Below are 15,071 nucleotides of genomic sequence, written 5' to 3'. Positions count from 1 at the left end.
ACTTTGCGTGCGCTGACATAATTCTAAGGGTGGCCGGCGGGAGGGAAAGATGTCCGTGGGGCCGTGCTAGTCAGCTGCAAACTCCCCCATCCCTGAGGCGTGGAAAGGCTCATGTGATGTTCTTTAAAAGGACGCCTGAGCTGCTGCTGGAGGGAAGCTCCCGCGGAGACATCACACCCCAGGGCTGACCACCACCACCTCCGTCTCCCAGGGAAGCACCCGGCACACGGCCCCGCCGCCACCTTCCAGAAGAGCACCCGTCCACTTCTGCCCGTTCCGCCCGCCGCCGGCTCCCCGCCCGCAGCCCCAGATGTCCCCTTCCTCCCCCTCCTCCCCCCCGCGCCGCCGCCGCGGACCCCACCTCCCCGGCCCGCCGCAGCCCGGAGAGGCGGCCGCGGGGCTCTGGCAGCGGGGCTCCGGCAGCAGGCCGCGGCAGCGGCGGAGCAGGCCGCCCGCCCGTCCGCCCGGCATTGTGTCTGCCCGCCGCCGCCGCCCGAGGGCCGGGCCCCGCCACCGCGCACCGCTCCGCCGGGGCCTCGCCGGCCACTCACCCTGACAGCTCGGTGGCGGCGGCGGGAGGGGAGCGGGGGAGCCGCGGGCCGGGCCGGGCCGGGCCAAGCCCCTCCCCGGCGGCGGGCGGGGCTCGGGGCGCCGCGGACGCACCTGGGCGGGGAGCCGGCCCGCGCCGGGGCCAGACAAAGGCGGGCAGGGCAGGGCCGCGCCGGGCTCCCCCCACGGCAGCCCCGGACACATCGCACCCCCGCCCGCCCCCGCCCCTCCCGGCGGCGGGGGACCGGGCGGGCCCCGCCAGGCCTGCCGCTCTCCCGAGCCGTACCCCCGAGCACCCGCAGCCCTCGGCACAATCCCTGCGAGAGGGGCAGCTGCGGTCACTAGCCCCGGCCCCCATCCTCCAGCACCCCCCGGCTGAAGGCGGGGGCAGCTCCGAGGCCCGGCAGGAGGCCCAAGGCCCGAGGCGAACGAGAAACGCCAAGTACCTTCCAAAGGAGGGATAGATGAGCGGCCCGGCACCATCGTTACATGGCACGTTCTGCTGTGAGATGTGCAACGCTCCGGGGGAGCTGATTCATCAGCCATCTCTCCAGCCCAGCGCCTGACATTTTGAGATGCCTCTTCTACAGTGACAACAGCCATTGAAGCTCGTATGGTGGAAACTGGGGGTCAGTAGCTTTGTGTTTCTTCAGACATCTTTTTATCTAGCTGAAGAAAGCAGCCTCTTCCAGGCACTGCAGCACCAGCCACGCTCCCCACTGAATAATCGTCCAAGTTACTTTTTCTACCATCTCAACCTCCCCCCTGCAACAGGGAGGCATGAACACACACAACAGCTTCTGCTTTTCAATGTTTGACATTTGCAGCAGCCACACTGTCATAGAGACAACCCCAAACAACACACGAGTGCTCAGGTCAAGAGACTATTTACTCAAGCCACTGCAACACCGCCCAGTGCAAGGCAATGTTTCATTTAAACACAAGGGTTTAAATTTAAAGGGTTTAAATTAAACACAAGGCTTTCCCGTGTCACACTAGAGAACTCCACCCCTGTAAGATGAACCACTGAACAGTCTACAACAAAGCATCAGCAACAGCAGCAACACTGTCTTAGACATAGTCTAACACAGTCTTAGTCTACCTTGTCTTGAAACCAACCATTCTATTACAGATGCAAATGGCTTTCATGCCATCCTACTCAGGCAGAGACTTCACAAACCATTTACACTAAATATTTTACAAACAAATTAGCAATACAACTTTACACCTTTCTTTTAAAAAACAGAAGAGGAAATCTGCTGATACCATGGAACAGAGGAAAGATAGGAAGGGGGGAAAAAAGGGAACCAGCTGATCACTGACCCACAATTTTGAAAGCCTTAATTAGAAGGTTTACAAGTATTTACATCTCTCAAGGGTCCTTCAAGTCATAGGTCCTACACCACAAAATCTTCCAAATTAGATACTTAAGATTGAGAGACAGTTATGCCTACTCCACAAAACATTCAGAGCAGTTTCTAATTGTATGTACTGTTCAAGATGTTCATAAGTGATCTATAAAAAGGGGCAAACAGAGGTGTTACAGTTTGCAGATGACACAATCGGGGTAGCAAGAAAGAAGAAAAAAAGATTGAAAGAGTTTACAACATGCCAGGCAAATCTGAGCTGTAAATTATCACCTAACACACACAGTGATGCACAAGAGAGAAACAACTTTGAACATTACACTGGAAGCTGAGTTTTCTGAGCTGACTATTAAATGGGAACAAGACCTTACTGTTTTAACAGACATCGGCACGAGAGTCTCAGCTCAACCGTGGCAGACCAGGTTTTCAGAAACACAGGCCCAGATTACATAACTGGCCCCTATCAGGCAAAGGACAAGAGCCGGCGTGGAACTTGAGTCCCACCAGACACAAGTCATACACGTACGGGAATCAGGAATCATGTTCCATTACCATACATTCACTCTTTATATTAGAATATCAAAATATAAAGATATACAGAGTACCTGTACTGAGTACAGATTTAAAACAGTCTAACTTCCCATGCTTCTGAAATACAAGTGGGGTTTTTTTGTGCAGGTGTTGCATAAATATTTTTTTCTGTAGCAGGTGCCCCAGTTAATGTTCCCAACTTTGTACTTCTGAGAATTCCCTTCAATACATCTACAACAATTTATTTAGAACCAGTTTGTTGTACTTAAAGGCCATTTTTGTTGAGTCTGCATATCACTCAATGTTGCTTTAAAAGTTTAACCCTATTGCAACTCCTGAAGTGGGCAAGGGGGGAAAAAAAAGGTACACCTGTAAGTTTTAAATGGGGGAAAGCTACCAAAACAGCAAAGTTTAAAGAAAGGCCAAGCCTGAGGCAAGAAAGTCAAACCAAATTCTAATTTTTACACAGTCAACTGATCAGATATCAGATACCAATAATCAAAACTGTAAGGGCAACTTGCACCCAATCATTCCTCTTTCTGACTTGACCCTATCGCAAAGTTTTAATAATAGATTTTTTTTTATGAATAGCCTTTTAGAATGCTTCAATATTTGAGACTCTCAGCATCTGGAAGTAGGCATCCTTACAACTGTAGACTAATAGATGTGTCCATAGAATGTCTATAGCAATACTGTCTCCAATACACAAGTAATAAACAAGGAAGGTCTCCCACAGCTGGTGGCCCAACATCCCAACAACTACTCATCCCCTTCTCATCTGCAGGAGGCAACTTTAACAGCACTGCAATTTATTAGCAGAAGTACTGGAAGATGCAACACTAAACACAAAATAATAAACCAGCAAAAAAGGAAAACTGCAGAATAATTAGATGATACACACCAAACACAAGTCAGCTAGAAAACTGTAGCAGGGGAGTTTGCAATTTTTTTTTTATTTTTAATTTTTTTAAATTGTTAGAAGAGTCCAGGTCAGCTTAAGCTGCACAGAAGTTTCATTCCTCAGTCTCTGCTACACAAAACTTTGTGTCTCTGACTGACAGAGGTCCAAATTCAGAAGGAAAACCCCCTACACACCAACCTGAAAGTTACGGTCTTAAAAAGAATCACAAGACTCTGACTCGGAAAGAGAATCAAATAAAATAAAAGGGGTCAGGAAGGGGGGGGGGGATCATGGGAGCCTCATTCCTGTCCAGACCCTCTTCACGTACACTAGAGACTGAAGAGGAAGCACCTCCTGGGGAGGGACCCTGGAGATCGAACACAACACCAGAGCTGTCGAAATGGAGATGAGCTCATGCCTTTTGCTTTAAGATTAGAATCACCTCAGGGAAGACTTTCCTTAGGTCATTTTAGAGGGGAAACCAATCCTGCACGCAGCCTCCGGAAACGCTGGAGGACAGAAAATGCCAGGTCCGTATTTCCCTCGAGGAACGTTAGGAAGGGGCCGAGCCCGGCTCTCTCACCGCCTCCCAGGCCAGGCCCCAGCAGCTCCCAACCGCGCCTGGGCCCACAGCGATGACACGAAGGAGGCGACCGCGGCGGGGCGGCCCGAGCTGCGGCTCTCTCCAGGCCCCGACACCCCGCGCTCGGCGGGCGGCCTAGGCGAGCGGCGCCCCTTCAGCCTCTACAGCGCGGCGTGGTACAGGCCGCGGCCTCCCACCGCTACCGGTCGCGCCTCCCGCAGCCACGAGAGCGGCTCCAGGCGAAGCCCGCGGGCGCGGGTCACTCCCGCGGAGGGATGTCAGCGCCGCTCGGGGGCCGTGCCCCCGCCCAGTCCCCGGGTGAGACGGGGGAGCGCAGGCCCAGCGGCGGAGGGAGGCCTACCCCGCCCCTCGGCGGGCCTGGGGACCCGCGGCGGGTGGGCGGGGGAAGGGGCCAAGCCCCCACCGGGAGAAGGACAACGACCGAGATCCTCACCTGAGCCCCGGCGGGTCGGGCGCGGCGAGTGTCCGGCCGCTCTTCGGCAGGGTTTGAAATCACTAACACCGCCCGCACCTCCCAATGTCCTCAGTGCCCATTGGCCGGCGCTGGCCCCACCCACCCCCGCAGCCGCGCCTTTTATTGGGCCGTTTGAATCCGGCACGGTGACGTACACCTCGCGCTCTCCTCAGGTGGCGGCAGTGGCCGCCACCGGGCCCCGGCCGGGCCCTCCCGGTGCCGCGGGGGGGAGCGCGCGGCCTCGGGGGCGGCCTCCCGCGGCCCCGCCCCGGCCCCTGCGACCCAGCCTCCCCGCGGCAGCCACCGGGACCCCCGTGAGGGCGCGGACCGGCTGCGGGGCCCGGAGCAGCGCCTGGCGCCGGCCCCGCTGAACCCGCCTTTGGTAAAGGGCTGAAGCAGCTCTGAGGTGCTGCAGTCAGCTTTGGGAAGGGCCCGTTACAGGGGAAGGGGCTTTCTCTTTTTTCATATATTTTAATGTGATAAGTTTACAAGCAGTAACTGTGTGTTGGTGGAGTACTGTGTGTCTTCCCGCCTTTGTTTCTTCACGCAAGCAAAGGAATAATTCTTCAGGGTAATTAGAGGGGCCTGGAGAGTGCCATCAACATGGCTGCAGTTAGTCTTAAAATGCCATCTCTCCCCCCAACACTGCCTCAGCATATATTTTTGAAAAGGGAGGTGATTATATTTTTGCATGACCTCAGTGGAATCATTTCTGCACTGTGCTTCAACTGTGAAACGAGCAGGAATAAAGCTAAAACGTTTTAAATGTTTTTAGTACTTCTTTCATCAGAAATGGACAGAATGGGGTACAAGATTAGCACCAGTACTGGAGTGTCAGTTTCATTATTCAGTCTTTTACACCATTTAAACTGTCAGTTATAAAGAAATGCAACAGAATCTTGAACAAAACCGCTTACAGATAGAAAACCAGCTCTTCTTCAGAGCTTTATTTTCCACTGGGCAGAGGCTTGAGACCACTACAGTCCTAATACTTTTGAAAAAGAGGAACATCATCTTCTGCCATTGCCATGTTAAAATGGTAACAAAAAGGAAAAAAAGCAAGGCGGTGGTAGGGTGAGGGGTATTATGTGTGTGCAGGACTTTGCAGAAGTGTGTGAGTGTGGATATTTGGCCCTTGATTCAAAGCCACAATGGCAGAAGAAGTGTGCATTACAGATTATCAAAAGATCCCAGATCCACTGCTACCTTCTTGCTCTCCTCTCAAATGAAGCAGCATTGATGTTCTGTGCAAAAGATCTGGGAGCTCCTCTTTCAAAGGAGAGTCCACGTAACATGCATGATTCACAACCAAAAGCCAGGCAGAGTGGTTAAGAAAAGCTAAATTTATATTAAATTATCATCAACCCCTAAAATACTGAACACAGTGGTTAAGTAACTCCAGAAAGTCCAATGTCTCCAGTGAGTAACGTTAAAACCATTACACAGGAACACACGGAAATCACTGACGTTAGCTCGTGACAGACAGGAGAGATGTTTGCTTTTTACATAGTAAATCAGTGCTCAAGAGATCATCCTCCAGTGGCCTTTCTACATTCTTAACATCTTAAGTGCAACGAGGGTCTTCTCTTCCCCAGAATGGGGAACCATGATGCACCCCCTAGGCAGCATCTCACTGGGGCTGTCTCCAGAAAAAAGAAACTAATTTCTGCCCACCTCACTGGTAGAGGAGAGGTTGTGGGAGGTTTGTTGCTCCTTTTCACCATTATCATTTGAGGAAGGGAGCAGAGAGCAGGTACAAATGGTTTGTTAGGCTGGAGTGTGCAGGTTCCCTTCTAAGAAGCAGCAGAGAATATTTATCAAGGAGATCATGAGCACCACGAGTTCTTGAAAAGACTGACTGGGTTTTTCTTTCCATTCTGCACTTGCAACTCAGACAGCGATTATTTTGACAGGCTGACTGAACCTCAAGTGACAGGTCTGGGCAGATGTTTCCCTTCACCCCTGTCCCACCTCAGGATTTTGGTGCATACTCACATAAGCTATTGGGGGGAAAAAAACCAAACAAACCCCCAAACCCAGAGAAACCCTGCTCTCCTAGAAGTCAGAACCTTCCTCCCTCATCAACCCACTCACTTTCAGTTCTGATGGCCCTGCCCCTACACGTGGTTTCTGTTCAAATTGATTCTCCTGCCTATGCTTGAGCCCTCTGGTGTTGTTCCTGCATGAGGCAGCTTAGACAGGCAAGGTCCATGCCAGTGATAGCGCACTCCTTCCTCAGTTCCCAGTTGAGTCCACGCCTCAATCCAAAAGTGCCTCTGCCCAACAAAGACAATGCTTCCCAGGCTGGAGTCAATCAAATAAATAATTAAATAAAAATCTAATTAAAAAAAAAATCCCTCTGGGAGTAGGGAAGAGTCCCACATTAACACAGGGAAATTTCCAAGCCTTAGCTCCAGTACATTTTCCACAGGAATATACACCAGTCAGCCCAATGGTGCAGTTACGGACAGAGTTTCAAGCCACCTAGCCAGGTCAAAGCTGCAATCCTCCCCTTTCTGCAGAGCTACCTCTGCTGTAAAAAAGTACAGCCAACCCACCGGCAACTGTTGTGTTTTTCAGGGATAACAGGACTGTTAGTATATGAACAAAGTTAGAGCAGAGTAGCATGGATTTTCCTTTTTTTTTTTTTTTTAAAAAAAAAACAGCTGGAAAAATACCACAAGGGAGATGCAGTCTCCCCACACCTCTAAGCCATACCCCGAGTGCATGCTTTGCTCTCTTTACACCACAGGTGGGAATGTACTTGAGCTTATTCCGGGAGATAAAGAGGTTACAGAGCTTGCTGTGAGAAATTCTTCACTGGAAAGTTCTGCTTCCAAGTATCTGGCTTAATACTTAATATTTTACCATGATAGTATCCATATGACTTGAGGGGTTAATTTTTGAAGAAGCATTAAAAGATATTTTCTCTTTTTTTCCCTCTGAACAAACAGATGACAAGAGAAGTCAAGAGACTACGAAAAGGTGGCAATAGTCCTTGGGAGCATGCAAGGCCCAGCTCCAGATGCTGCTGGGGTGTTAACTGCAAGGGTAGGATTACACCCTCTAGAGGGTAAAGGCCTTGGAGGCCAGAGAACAACTGAAGCTCGTGCAGCTGACGGGAAAAATGACTTTGCAAGGAGAGCCGTTTAGTGGTAACAGAAGAGCTTAAAGTGCAATTCTATCTGATAATCGACTATTTAAAATGGCCCTTACAGCTCCCTGATTATTGTCTCCTATTCTAGGTCAAATGGGCTCAGCCTAGTAATAGAGCAGTTCCTAACTGTCAGCACTGAGTATTCCCCTGGGAAAGACTCGACCTAGGAATTCTCTCTTTTCCCTCACTACAGTAATCAAAGGTCCTAAAGGCCAAGAGAATTGGGACCTTACAGAATTGGGACTGGTGGAGACTTAGCAAATTTTCTTTTTCTTTTTTTCTATATCAGTTATGCAAAGACAAGAGTAGAATTCAGGTCTTGCTGAGGTCCATTTCCTCCCACTAGCTCTGTAGAGCTAAGAACAATACCAATCTATTCTTTCCTCAAGTTCAGCACTCTGACTCTAGTACCCAAAGGGAGCAGTTCTGAAAGGGCCATTTGCTGACTTTTGTTTTTCCAGAGTAGAAACATGTTTTAACAGGAAGGGGGAGAACTGGAGCAGTGTCCACTGCCAGCAACAGACACAGTGCTCCGATCTGAGCATTCCTTAAAGTTTTTACTAGCAGATGGGAAAGCAAGCAGTGATGCTCTCATGAAGTGAGTCACAGCAACTGTGGTTACTCTCTTTATGCCCTTAAAAGGTGACCTGATGCTGTGTCAGTGTCCCCTTGAGCCCCAAAGGTTACCCCATCTATTCCAAGACCTCTCTGAAGTTAAAGACTCCTCAACACAAAGCCTCAAAGAGTGCTGCTAGTATTGGAATGACTAGAGGAACTTCTGTGACCAGGAGCTAGCAATGAAGGCAGCTCTGCTCTCTTCATGGGCATTGACCGTGAGCTGGACAGCACAGGACTTGCAGGTTGCCAGAGAACACAGAATCTGAACCAGATTCAGGCCAGAGGAGTCACTGCAAAAGTTAACGTGGCAGCTTCCAGGAAAAGGGAACATATAAATAAACCACAGACAGTGAAAATGAGCCAAAAGGGTCTCTGGGTTCCAACCCACCCATCCTCCCCCTCCAACCACAACAGCACAGCTGCCCAAACTCCTTGCTGAAAGGCAGTCACAGTCTCTGGGCCCCTCGCAAGAGAGACTGGTCTCTGTGCCCTTCCTTGCATAGCAGGCAGAGTCCTGACTTTTTTGTGCAGAGCAGAGGCTAGGGAGGGTACGAGCTTTTTCCAAAGTTGCATGTACTTTAGACCTCGCTCTCCGTGGAGGGCTTGCGTTGGTGTTTCCAGCCTGTGTCTGGGAGTGAGCCACGCCGTTCAGGAGTGGCTGCTGCTGTGTTCACACTGCTGCATTCAGACTGTTCTTCCTGTAGCAGCTGCTCAGTTTCGGTGTCATCCAGTGAACCAGAACTAGCCTGGATAGAGACCGTGTCTGTCTTCATGCAGACGTGGTCCCGGAGGATCCCTCCTCGGGAGCTCCGAATCTGCTTAAGGTCATCCCACTCTGAATCATCACTGGACAAAAGGCATATCCCCTCCACAATCTTGATCTTCTCCTTGGTGTAGCTGTGGTCAGGACCAGTCTAGGGAGCAGACAGATGAATGAAAAAAAACCAATACATCTATGGAAAAATATGGCAAAGAGCAAAGCAGAGCTGGAATGTAGACAGTGAAGCAGACAAAAGGCTGGACCTCCATATAAACTGCCACTGGCTTTGACTGTCACAATGGCAGAACACATTCTAAGTTTCCCTTCAGTTCTTTGCCACCCCCAGACAAATCCTGCCTGCAAGAGCTCTCATTCCAAACTTCAGAAGCCTTCAAATCATGGAAGGGGAATAAGGATGAGCTGGCTCTTCTAATTCAACTATATATACTCCCTGCTGTCAGGGAATAAGAACACAACACTGAGATTAAAAAGGAAGGAAAAAAAAAAAACCAAAAACAAAAACCAACAACAAAATGGGAAGCAGGAACAGCCAAAAGACTTCATGGTAAAAGCAGGCAGGGAATTGATTCTAGGTCTGCAATATCTTTATATGTGAGTCATTCTGGATTTGCCCCTCAGGAAGGCACAGCTGGAATACCACCGTCGAGTCCGAGTCTCACAGTGATACAGGGGAAGGAGATTACAGGGAAACAACGGAAATGATCAGAGGTTAAAGGGACCACACAGAGATTAAAGTAGTGGAATATGTCTAACTTGGCTCACTGACAAATAAGGAGCATTAGAACATCTGATCTATCCCTGAGGACAAAGTGGAGGGGGCGGGGAAATATACATTTGGGTATATCTAGGAGCAGCAGAATGAAAAGTGGAAAGGATTTAGATTCCCAGATAAATAATCCTGTCTTTAGTAGATAAGGCTAAAATGACAGGAAAGTTTGGGAAATCTATGGCATAGTTCCTTTGAAAAACAAAGCAAGGGAAAACTCCTCTCTCTGTAAGTCTTGCTGTGATTCTTGCTAGAGGAACTAAGTGATCCAACAGATTAGCATAAACAGTCCTGCAGAAACTGTCTTCTTCAAATCTCACATACTGAGTATGAGTAGTCAAAGCCAAGACAAAAGGATCTGCCATAGAAAATTACCTATACTTTCTTGACAGACAGTAGACCTGGTTTAAGGACATAAAAGCAGGGGAGAAGCAAGAAAGAGCAATTAGTATGGGACAGTGCTTGAGCCACACAACAGAGCTTGAGTGAGGGAGGCGGGATCAAACACATAGAGTAGTGATACCTGACGTGAGGATGTGGACGGAAATCAGAAGAGGGAAGATGAGAAGCTATCTGAGTGATAAGAAAGCTTCTGAGGAGAAAACAGAGGAGAAACTAAATGCTGCAAGATATAATATTAAACCTTCTCCAACCTGTGGCACGCAGGGCAGACCTCTGCAGGGCCTTTAAAATGCTCCATTTCATAAGGGCTCCAGTTCTCGCCCCCTCCCACCCCCCCTTCCAGGCAGTGCACAGCCAGGGGCCACATTCTTGCTGCCAAACTCCTTCTGGCTGCCTGGTTCCCCTGGTGACTGTCCAAAGCAGCCTTGATGCGACGGCCACTAACCAGGACTGTGTCCAAGGAAGACAATTCCCTTTGACTCCTGTACTTGGAGGGCCAGTACCCAATGCAAATGAAATACAAGACACTGTGGGAGGAAGCAGAGTGCTAAAGACAGGTCTAATTCACTACAGCTTGCTGGGGAAGAAGTGCTGCTGGCTGATCTCCACAGGAGTCTGAGCAATTCACCAAAGCTGTCCTCCTATGTCCTAGAAGTAAATGCTGACAAGTTGCAACATTTTCACATGCTAAGGTCTGTAATACTCAACAGCAGCTTGAGCTGGGCTCCCATGTCCTTAGTAGCAGCTCTTACCTCTTTCTTATAACACAACTGGTTGTACATGGTTGGTTTGGGAATCGCTTCAATCTTCACCTCCTGGGTAGATGTCCGATATGAGGGATTACTGTAGGTTAGGTTCCCCAAGCCAGGGTCCGTGAACTTGGACTTATTATGCCTAGAGGGAGAGAGCTGTCAGAAAAGACACAGGGCCTTGCTGCCAGGATCCAAAGTTCCCGAGTGCTCAGTGAGTGGAAAACTCCAGCAATCTTCACTGTCCCTCAAAGAGAGAATGCTGGCTTCACCTGGCTCTTCAGCTACCAGTATACTCACTAGCTACCAGTACAGCAAGGCACTGACATGTAACCACAAAAGCCCTACTGGCAGTAACTGGTGAAACTATCTGGCAGACTAAACAACCCCGTCTGAGGGAACTGGGGTTGTTTAGTCTGGAGAAGAGGAGGCTGAGGGGAGACCTCATCGCCCTCTACAACTACCTGAAAGGAGGGTGCAGAGAGCTGGGGATAAGTCTCTTGAACCAAGTAACAAGTGATAGCACAAGAGGTAATGGCCTCAAGTTGTGCCAGGAAAGGTTTAGACTGGATATTAGGAAGTACTTCTTTCCAGAAGGGGTTGTTAGGTGTTGGAATAGGCTGCCCAGGGCAGGGGTGGAGTCCCCATCCCTGGAGGTGCTTAAGAGTCACGTTGACATAGCACTGAGAGATATGGTGTAGTTGGGAACTGTCAGTGTGAGTTTAATGGTTGGACTGGATGATCTTCAAGGTCTTTTCCAACCTAGATGATTCTGTGATTCTGTGAAAGTACATGAGCTCCCATGTGTACTGAGATATGAGTTATGGACAGGAATGTGAGATGACTCATAAGCTCTCTGTAGAAAATTTAGCCAATAAGGCTTTAAATAATAGAGTTGTATGCCCAACACTTCAAAGGCACAGGACTCAAACCTTGCAAATACAATCATCAAGCACTGCTTCCAATGGAGAACAAAGGGATTGTAAACGACAATAAAGAAAGAGGAAGTGTTTTCAGGAGCTGTCTTCTCCTACAGCCCTGGGTTTTATTATTGGTCAGGAGACGGGGGGAAAAGATCACTTACCTATATATAATTAAAGCAGCAATAAGCAGCAAAATAAACAAGATGCTGAGAAGACCTCCAATAACGTAGCTGACATGCAGTCCTTCTCCTGAAAGTGAACAGCAAGGGTAATTTATGCACTTCCTTAACTTCCACTGGATAATACTGACCTCGGTGTAATGCCTAATACAGAGGTTTTACACCACACAGAAGTATGTAAAGTAAAACGTCAGCACACAAAGGTTTAGCAGAGGGTTTTGTTTGGCCTCATATGAAACCAAAACATATGATAACCTTTCTCCCACCCAGGCCCCAGCAACCAAGGAGCATCAAGATCTTTGTAATGGGGTTGGATAAAGAAGAGTTAGACTTCCTTGCTGACAGGTTACTCCTGAAGTGGGAAACTATTACCCTAGTCAACCAGCCTCAACTCAACATGAAGGGGATGGTGAAGAAGAGTATCATTAAGGGAAGAGCCCAGTGGATGAGGTATGGGATAAAAGAAAAAATAAAGTGTCATTTGGAAAAGTCCCCGTATAGGCTAATAAATGTGTATGACTGATGTTCATCCTTAGACACACTTTGATCTGGTCAGAGGGCATTTGAGTAATTCAAGTCTGAGTTTCAGAAATTTGAGTTTTAAACACTATGGACTGGAATGTCCTGGGCACATCTGGAGAAACAACCCTGGTGGAGAAGAATTAACGAAAGGAACTCACCCATGGTTGCCAACACTGCCTCGTTGGCATGGGTACACAGGCCTCGCCTAGCATCTTTGTCAGAGCAGCTGAAGGACAGAAGGACAGTTAGTCACTGAAAGCAGTATCAGCAGTATCAAAGGTATCAAAAGACAGGCTAGCACTGATATCCCTTCCATTTCCAGTTCAACAACAGGAGCCTTCCTTTCTCTTCTTCAGTATCCTTCTGTATCCACAGGAGAGGGGACCACATACATATATAGGGGTGTGCACATGTATATATCAATTATAGGTCTGCAATATCTTTACATCGGAGTCATTCTATATTCACCTCTCAGGTACATAAGTGCATATGTATATCTATCAGAACACAAATTTCAGCATCAGTGCTGAAGCAAAAGTCAGAACATCCTAGAGTCAGTACAAAGATCTTTCTGTCCAATACATCCTACTCAACAAAGTAGAAGTTTTGCTTTGTAAATAGCCCAGCCATATATTATAGCACATACTTTTTTTGCCAGGCAGTAGGAATAGCAGGCTGCAGGGAATTAGCAGGAAAAAGTCCCTTAACTACCTGCACTGTAACTTAAATATTAGAGCTGCAAAGGTTCTGTTCTGCCCCAAACAAGCTACTCCTTTGTGGCCAGGGCAGAACCACTTCCTCAGATGTCTGGGTCAGGTCTGAGATGTCTCAGTGAATTACAACAATAGACTCCCCTCTCCTCCTCTCAGAAATAAATTCTCAAAATTAGGAGCTCAAAAATCAATCAAATGAATGACATGGTCCCAGGAGGATGTTAACGCTTCAGCACAGTCAGCCTAGACACACATTTCAATAGAACAGAAAGATCTCCGCACCTCTTTCTTGCCAGCTCAACAGTGTTCTGCATTCTTTGTCAAAACGGTTTTCCCCATTATGAACGTGAAATCTGGAGCTGGAATAACCTCTTTTGGCTAGGGAGAGGTACATTTGGATGATGAGAACCAGAGGGGGCTTGCACGTTGCACCTTGCACAAGCTCTGACTTTCACACCCCAACTCCAAGAGAACAAGAGCACTTACTTTCCTTCCGCTGCTTCCAGAGATGTGAGAGATTTGGCTGTTGAGGTACCTACTCTGCCAGGTGGTGTCTGACTTCTCTCACTTACACTGGTGGGTTCAGGACCAGGGGGCACCACACCAGGAACTAGAACAACAGAGAAAAATAAGCAGGACACCAAATTTGTGGGACAGATGAACAAGTCTGGTAAGCTACAGAGTGTTTCTGAAATGGCCAATATGAGCAGCTTTCCCATCTCAAACCAAGTCTGTCAGCAGAAAGGACAGAATAAGGCTCTATTGCTCACAACCACCTTACTTCCAGTATACAACTCTGCATAAGTTTTTATACACTGGAGATTTTCAGATGCTCTGGTTGCCACTGCCACTGCATAAGTAGTGGCAGGGGCTCACTTACAGAAGCTACTACCCAAGTGACGCTTAGTAAACTCACTAGTAGAACAGGGCCGCCCATCCGGTTCGTCTGGACACGCGCAGACAAAGTCAGAAGCCCTGGCAAAGCAGAGGTGGGTGCAGCCTCCATTGTTCACTCCACAAGCATTAGTACCTGGAAGGAACAAGTAATTTTCTAAATATATTGCAGATGACCAGGTAGGAACTCAGAGCAACAACCTTTTTTCCTGCTCAGCCAGAGATACTTCCTGGAAATTCAGCAAGTTACTATGTTCTGGCACATACCCCTCATCTGACTGCTAAGAAAGTGATGACAACAGCCAGACACTGGTAAGATTAGGGCAGTCTTGAAAGGAAGGCACTGGAAATCATTAGACAGGAGCCCTGTCAACACAGCTGCACAGATTAAAAACCAAAAAGCTCACATACTTCTGTTTTAACACAATGTCACATGAACAACACAGAAAGTGACATTTGCTAATCAAAGCTGTAACAGAACACCATTGAGATGTACTTCACTGAAATGTCACAGGCAGACAAGGAATGAACCTAGGAAAGATGCATTAACAGTTTGCGTATAAGAAAGGATGCCAGCCTTGCTTGACATCTACAGTAGCACAGTGGTTCCAGAGTTCTTTTTTTCTACGATTAGCATTTGCCTGAATCGGGGTCCTATTTACCTGTCTGTCTCTGAGGGGAAACCACAATGATATCCATCAGGCCCTCCACATTGGCTAGGACTGTCTCTTTGTTCCGCCCAGAGTATTTGTCCACTCTCTGGATAGATTTGGTTTGCCAGTCAGTCCAGTATATCCACCTATCCTGCTGCTCAGGGAGACAGCAAAGAAAAATGACAGCCATTAGCATTTTTAGCTGCACAGACACAGGCTACCCATAAAAAACACATCCCAGTGGCAAAAGGCCCCAAAGGCCTTTTCAACCCCTTCCTCTCTTATAAAGAAGATGACTGTCTACACCC

At 48.4% G+C, this 15,071-nt stretch overlaps 2 protein-coding genes across 6 annotated transcripts in view; both read right to left on the bottom strand.

Moving 5' to 3' along the window:
* The window catches only part of CKAP5 (cytoskeleton associated protein 5), a 54,754-nt gene extending 50,259 nt beyond the window's left edge, over positions 1–4,495 (bottom strand). For all 3 annotated transcript variants that reach the window (XM_074867709.1, XM_074867711.1, XM_074867712.1), the window contains exon 1: positions 4,386–4,495. The gene's annotated coding sequence lies outside the window, so the exon portion shown is untranslated. The remainder of the gene's footprint in view (positions 1–4,385) is intronic.
* Positions 4,496–5,162: 667 nt separating this feature from the next.
* The window catches only part of LRP4 (LDL receptor related protein 4), a 90,930-nt gene continuing 81,021 nt past the window's right edge, over positions 5,163–15,071 (bottom strand). For 2 of the 3 annotated variants that reach the window (XM_074867706.1, XM_074867707.1), the window contains exons 32-38: positions 14,773–14,917; positions 14,133–14,246; positions 13,703–13,826; positions 12,662–12,729; positions 11,964–12,051; positions 10,883–11,024; positions 5,163–9,095 (exon numbers count right to left, since the gene is read on the bottom strand). In XM_074867706.1, coding sequence (XP_074723807.1) covers positions 8,760–9,095; positions 10,883–11,024; positions 11,964–12,051; positions 12,662–12,729; positions 13,703–13,826; positions 14,133–14,246; positions 14,773–14,917 — 1,017 coding nt within the window. In that variant the 3' untranslated portion in view covers positions 5,163–8,759. Of the gene's footprint in view, positions 9,096–10,251; positions 10,321–10,882; positions 11,025–11,963; positions 12,052–12,661; positions 12,730–13,702; positions 13,827–14,132; positions 14,247–14,772; positions 14,918–15,071 lie in introns of all 3 variants that reach the window. The other variant, XM_074867708.1, reaches the window with a different exon arrangement.

Source organism: Strix uralensis, chromosome 4, assembly GCF_047716275.1.
Source record: "Strix uralensis isolate ZFMK-TIS-50842 chromosome 4, bStrUra1, whole genome shotgun sequence".
In the NCBI taxonomy this organism is placed as follows: domain Eukaryota; kingdom Metazoa; phylum Chordata; class Aves; order Strigiformes; family Strigidae; genus Strix; species Strix uralensis.
Note: the sequence above shows the minus strand (reverse complement) of the source record. Positions and strands in the feature narration are given on the sequence as shown.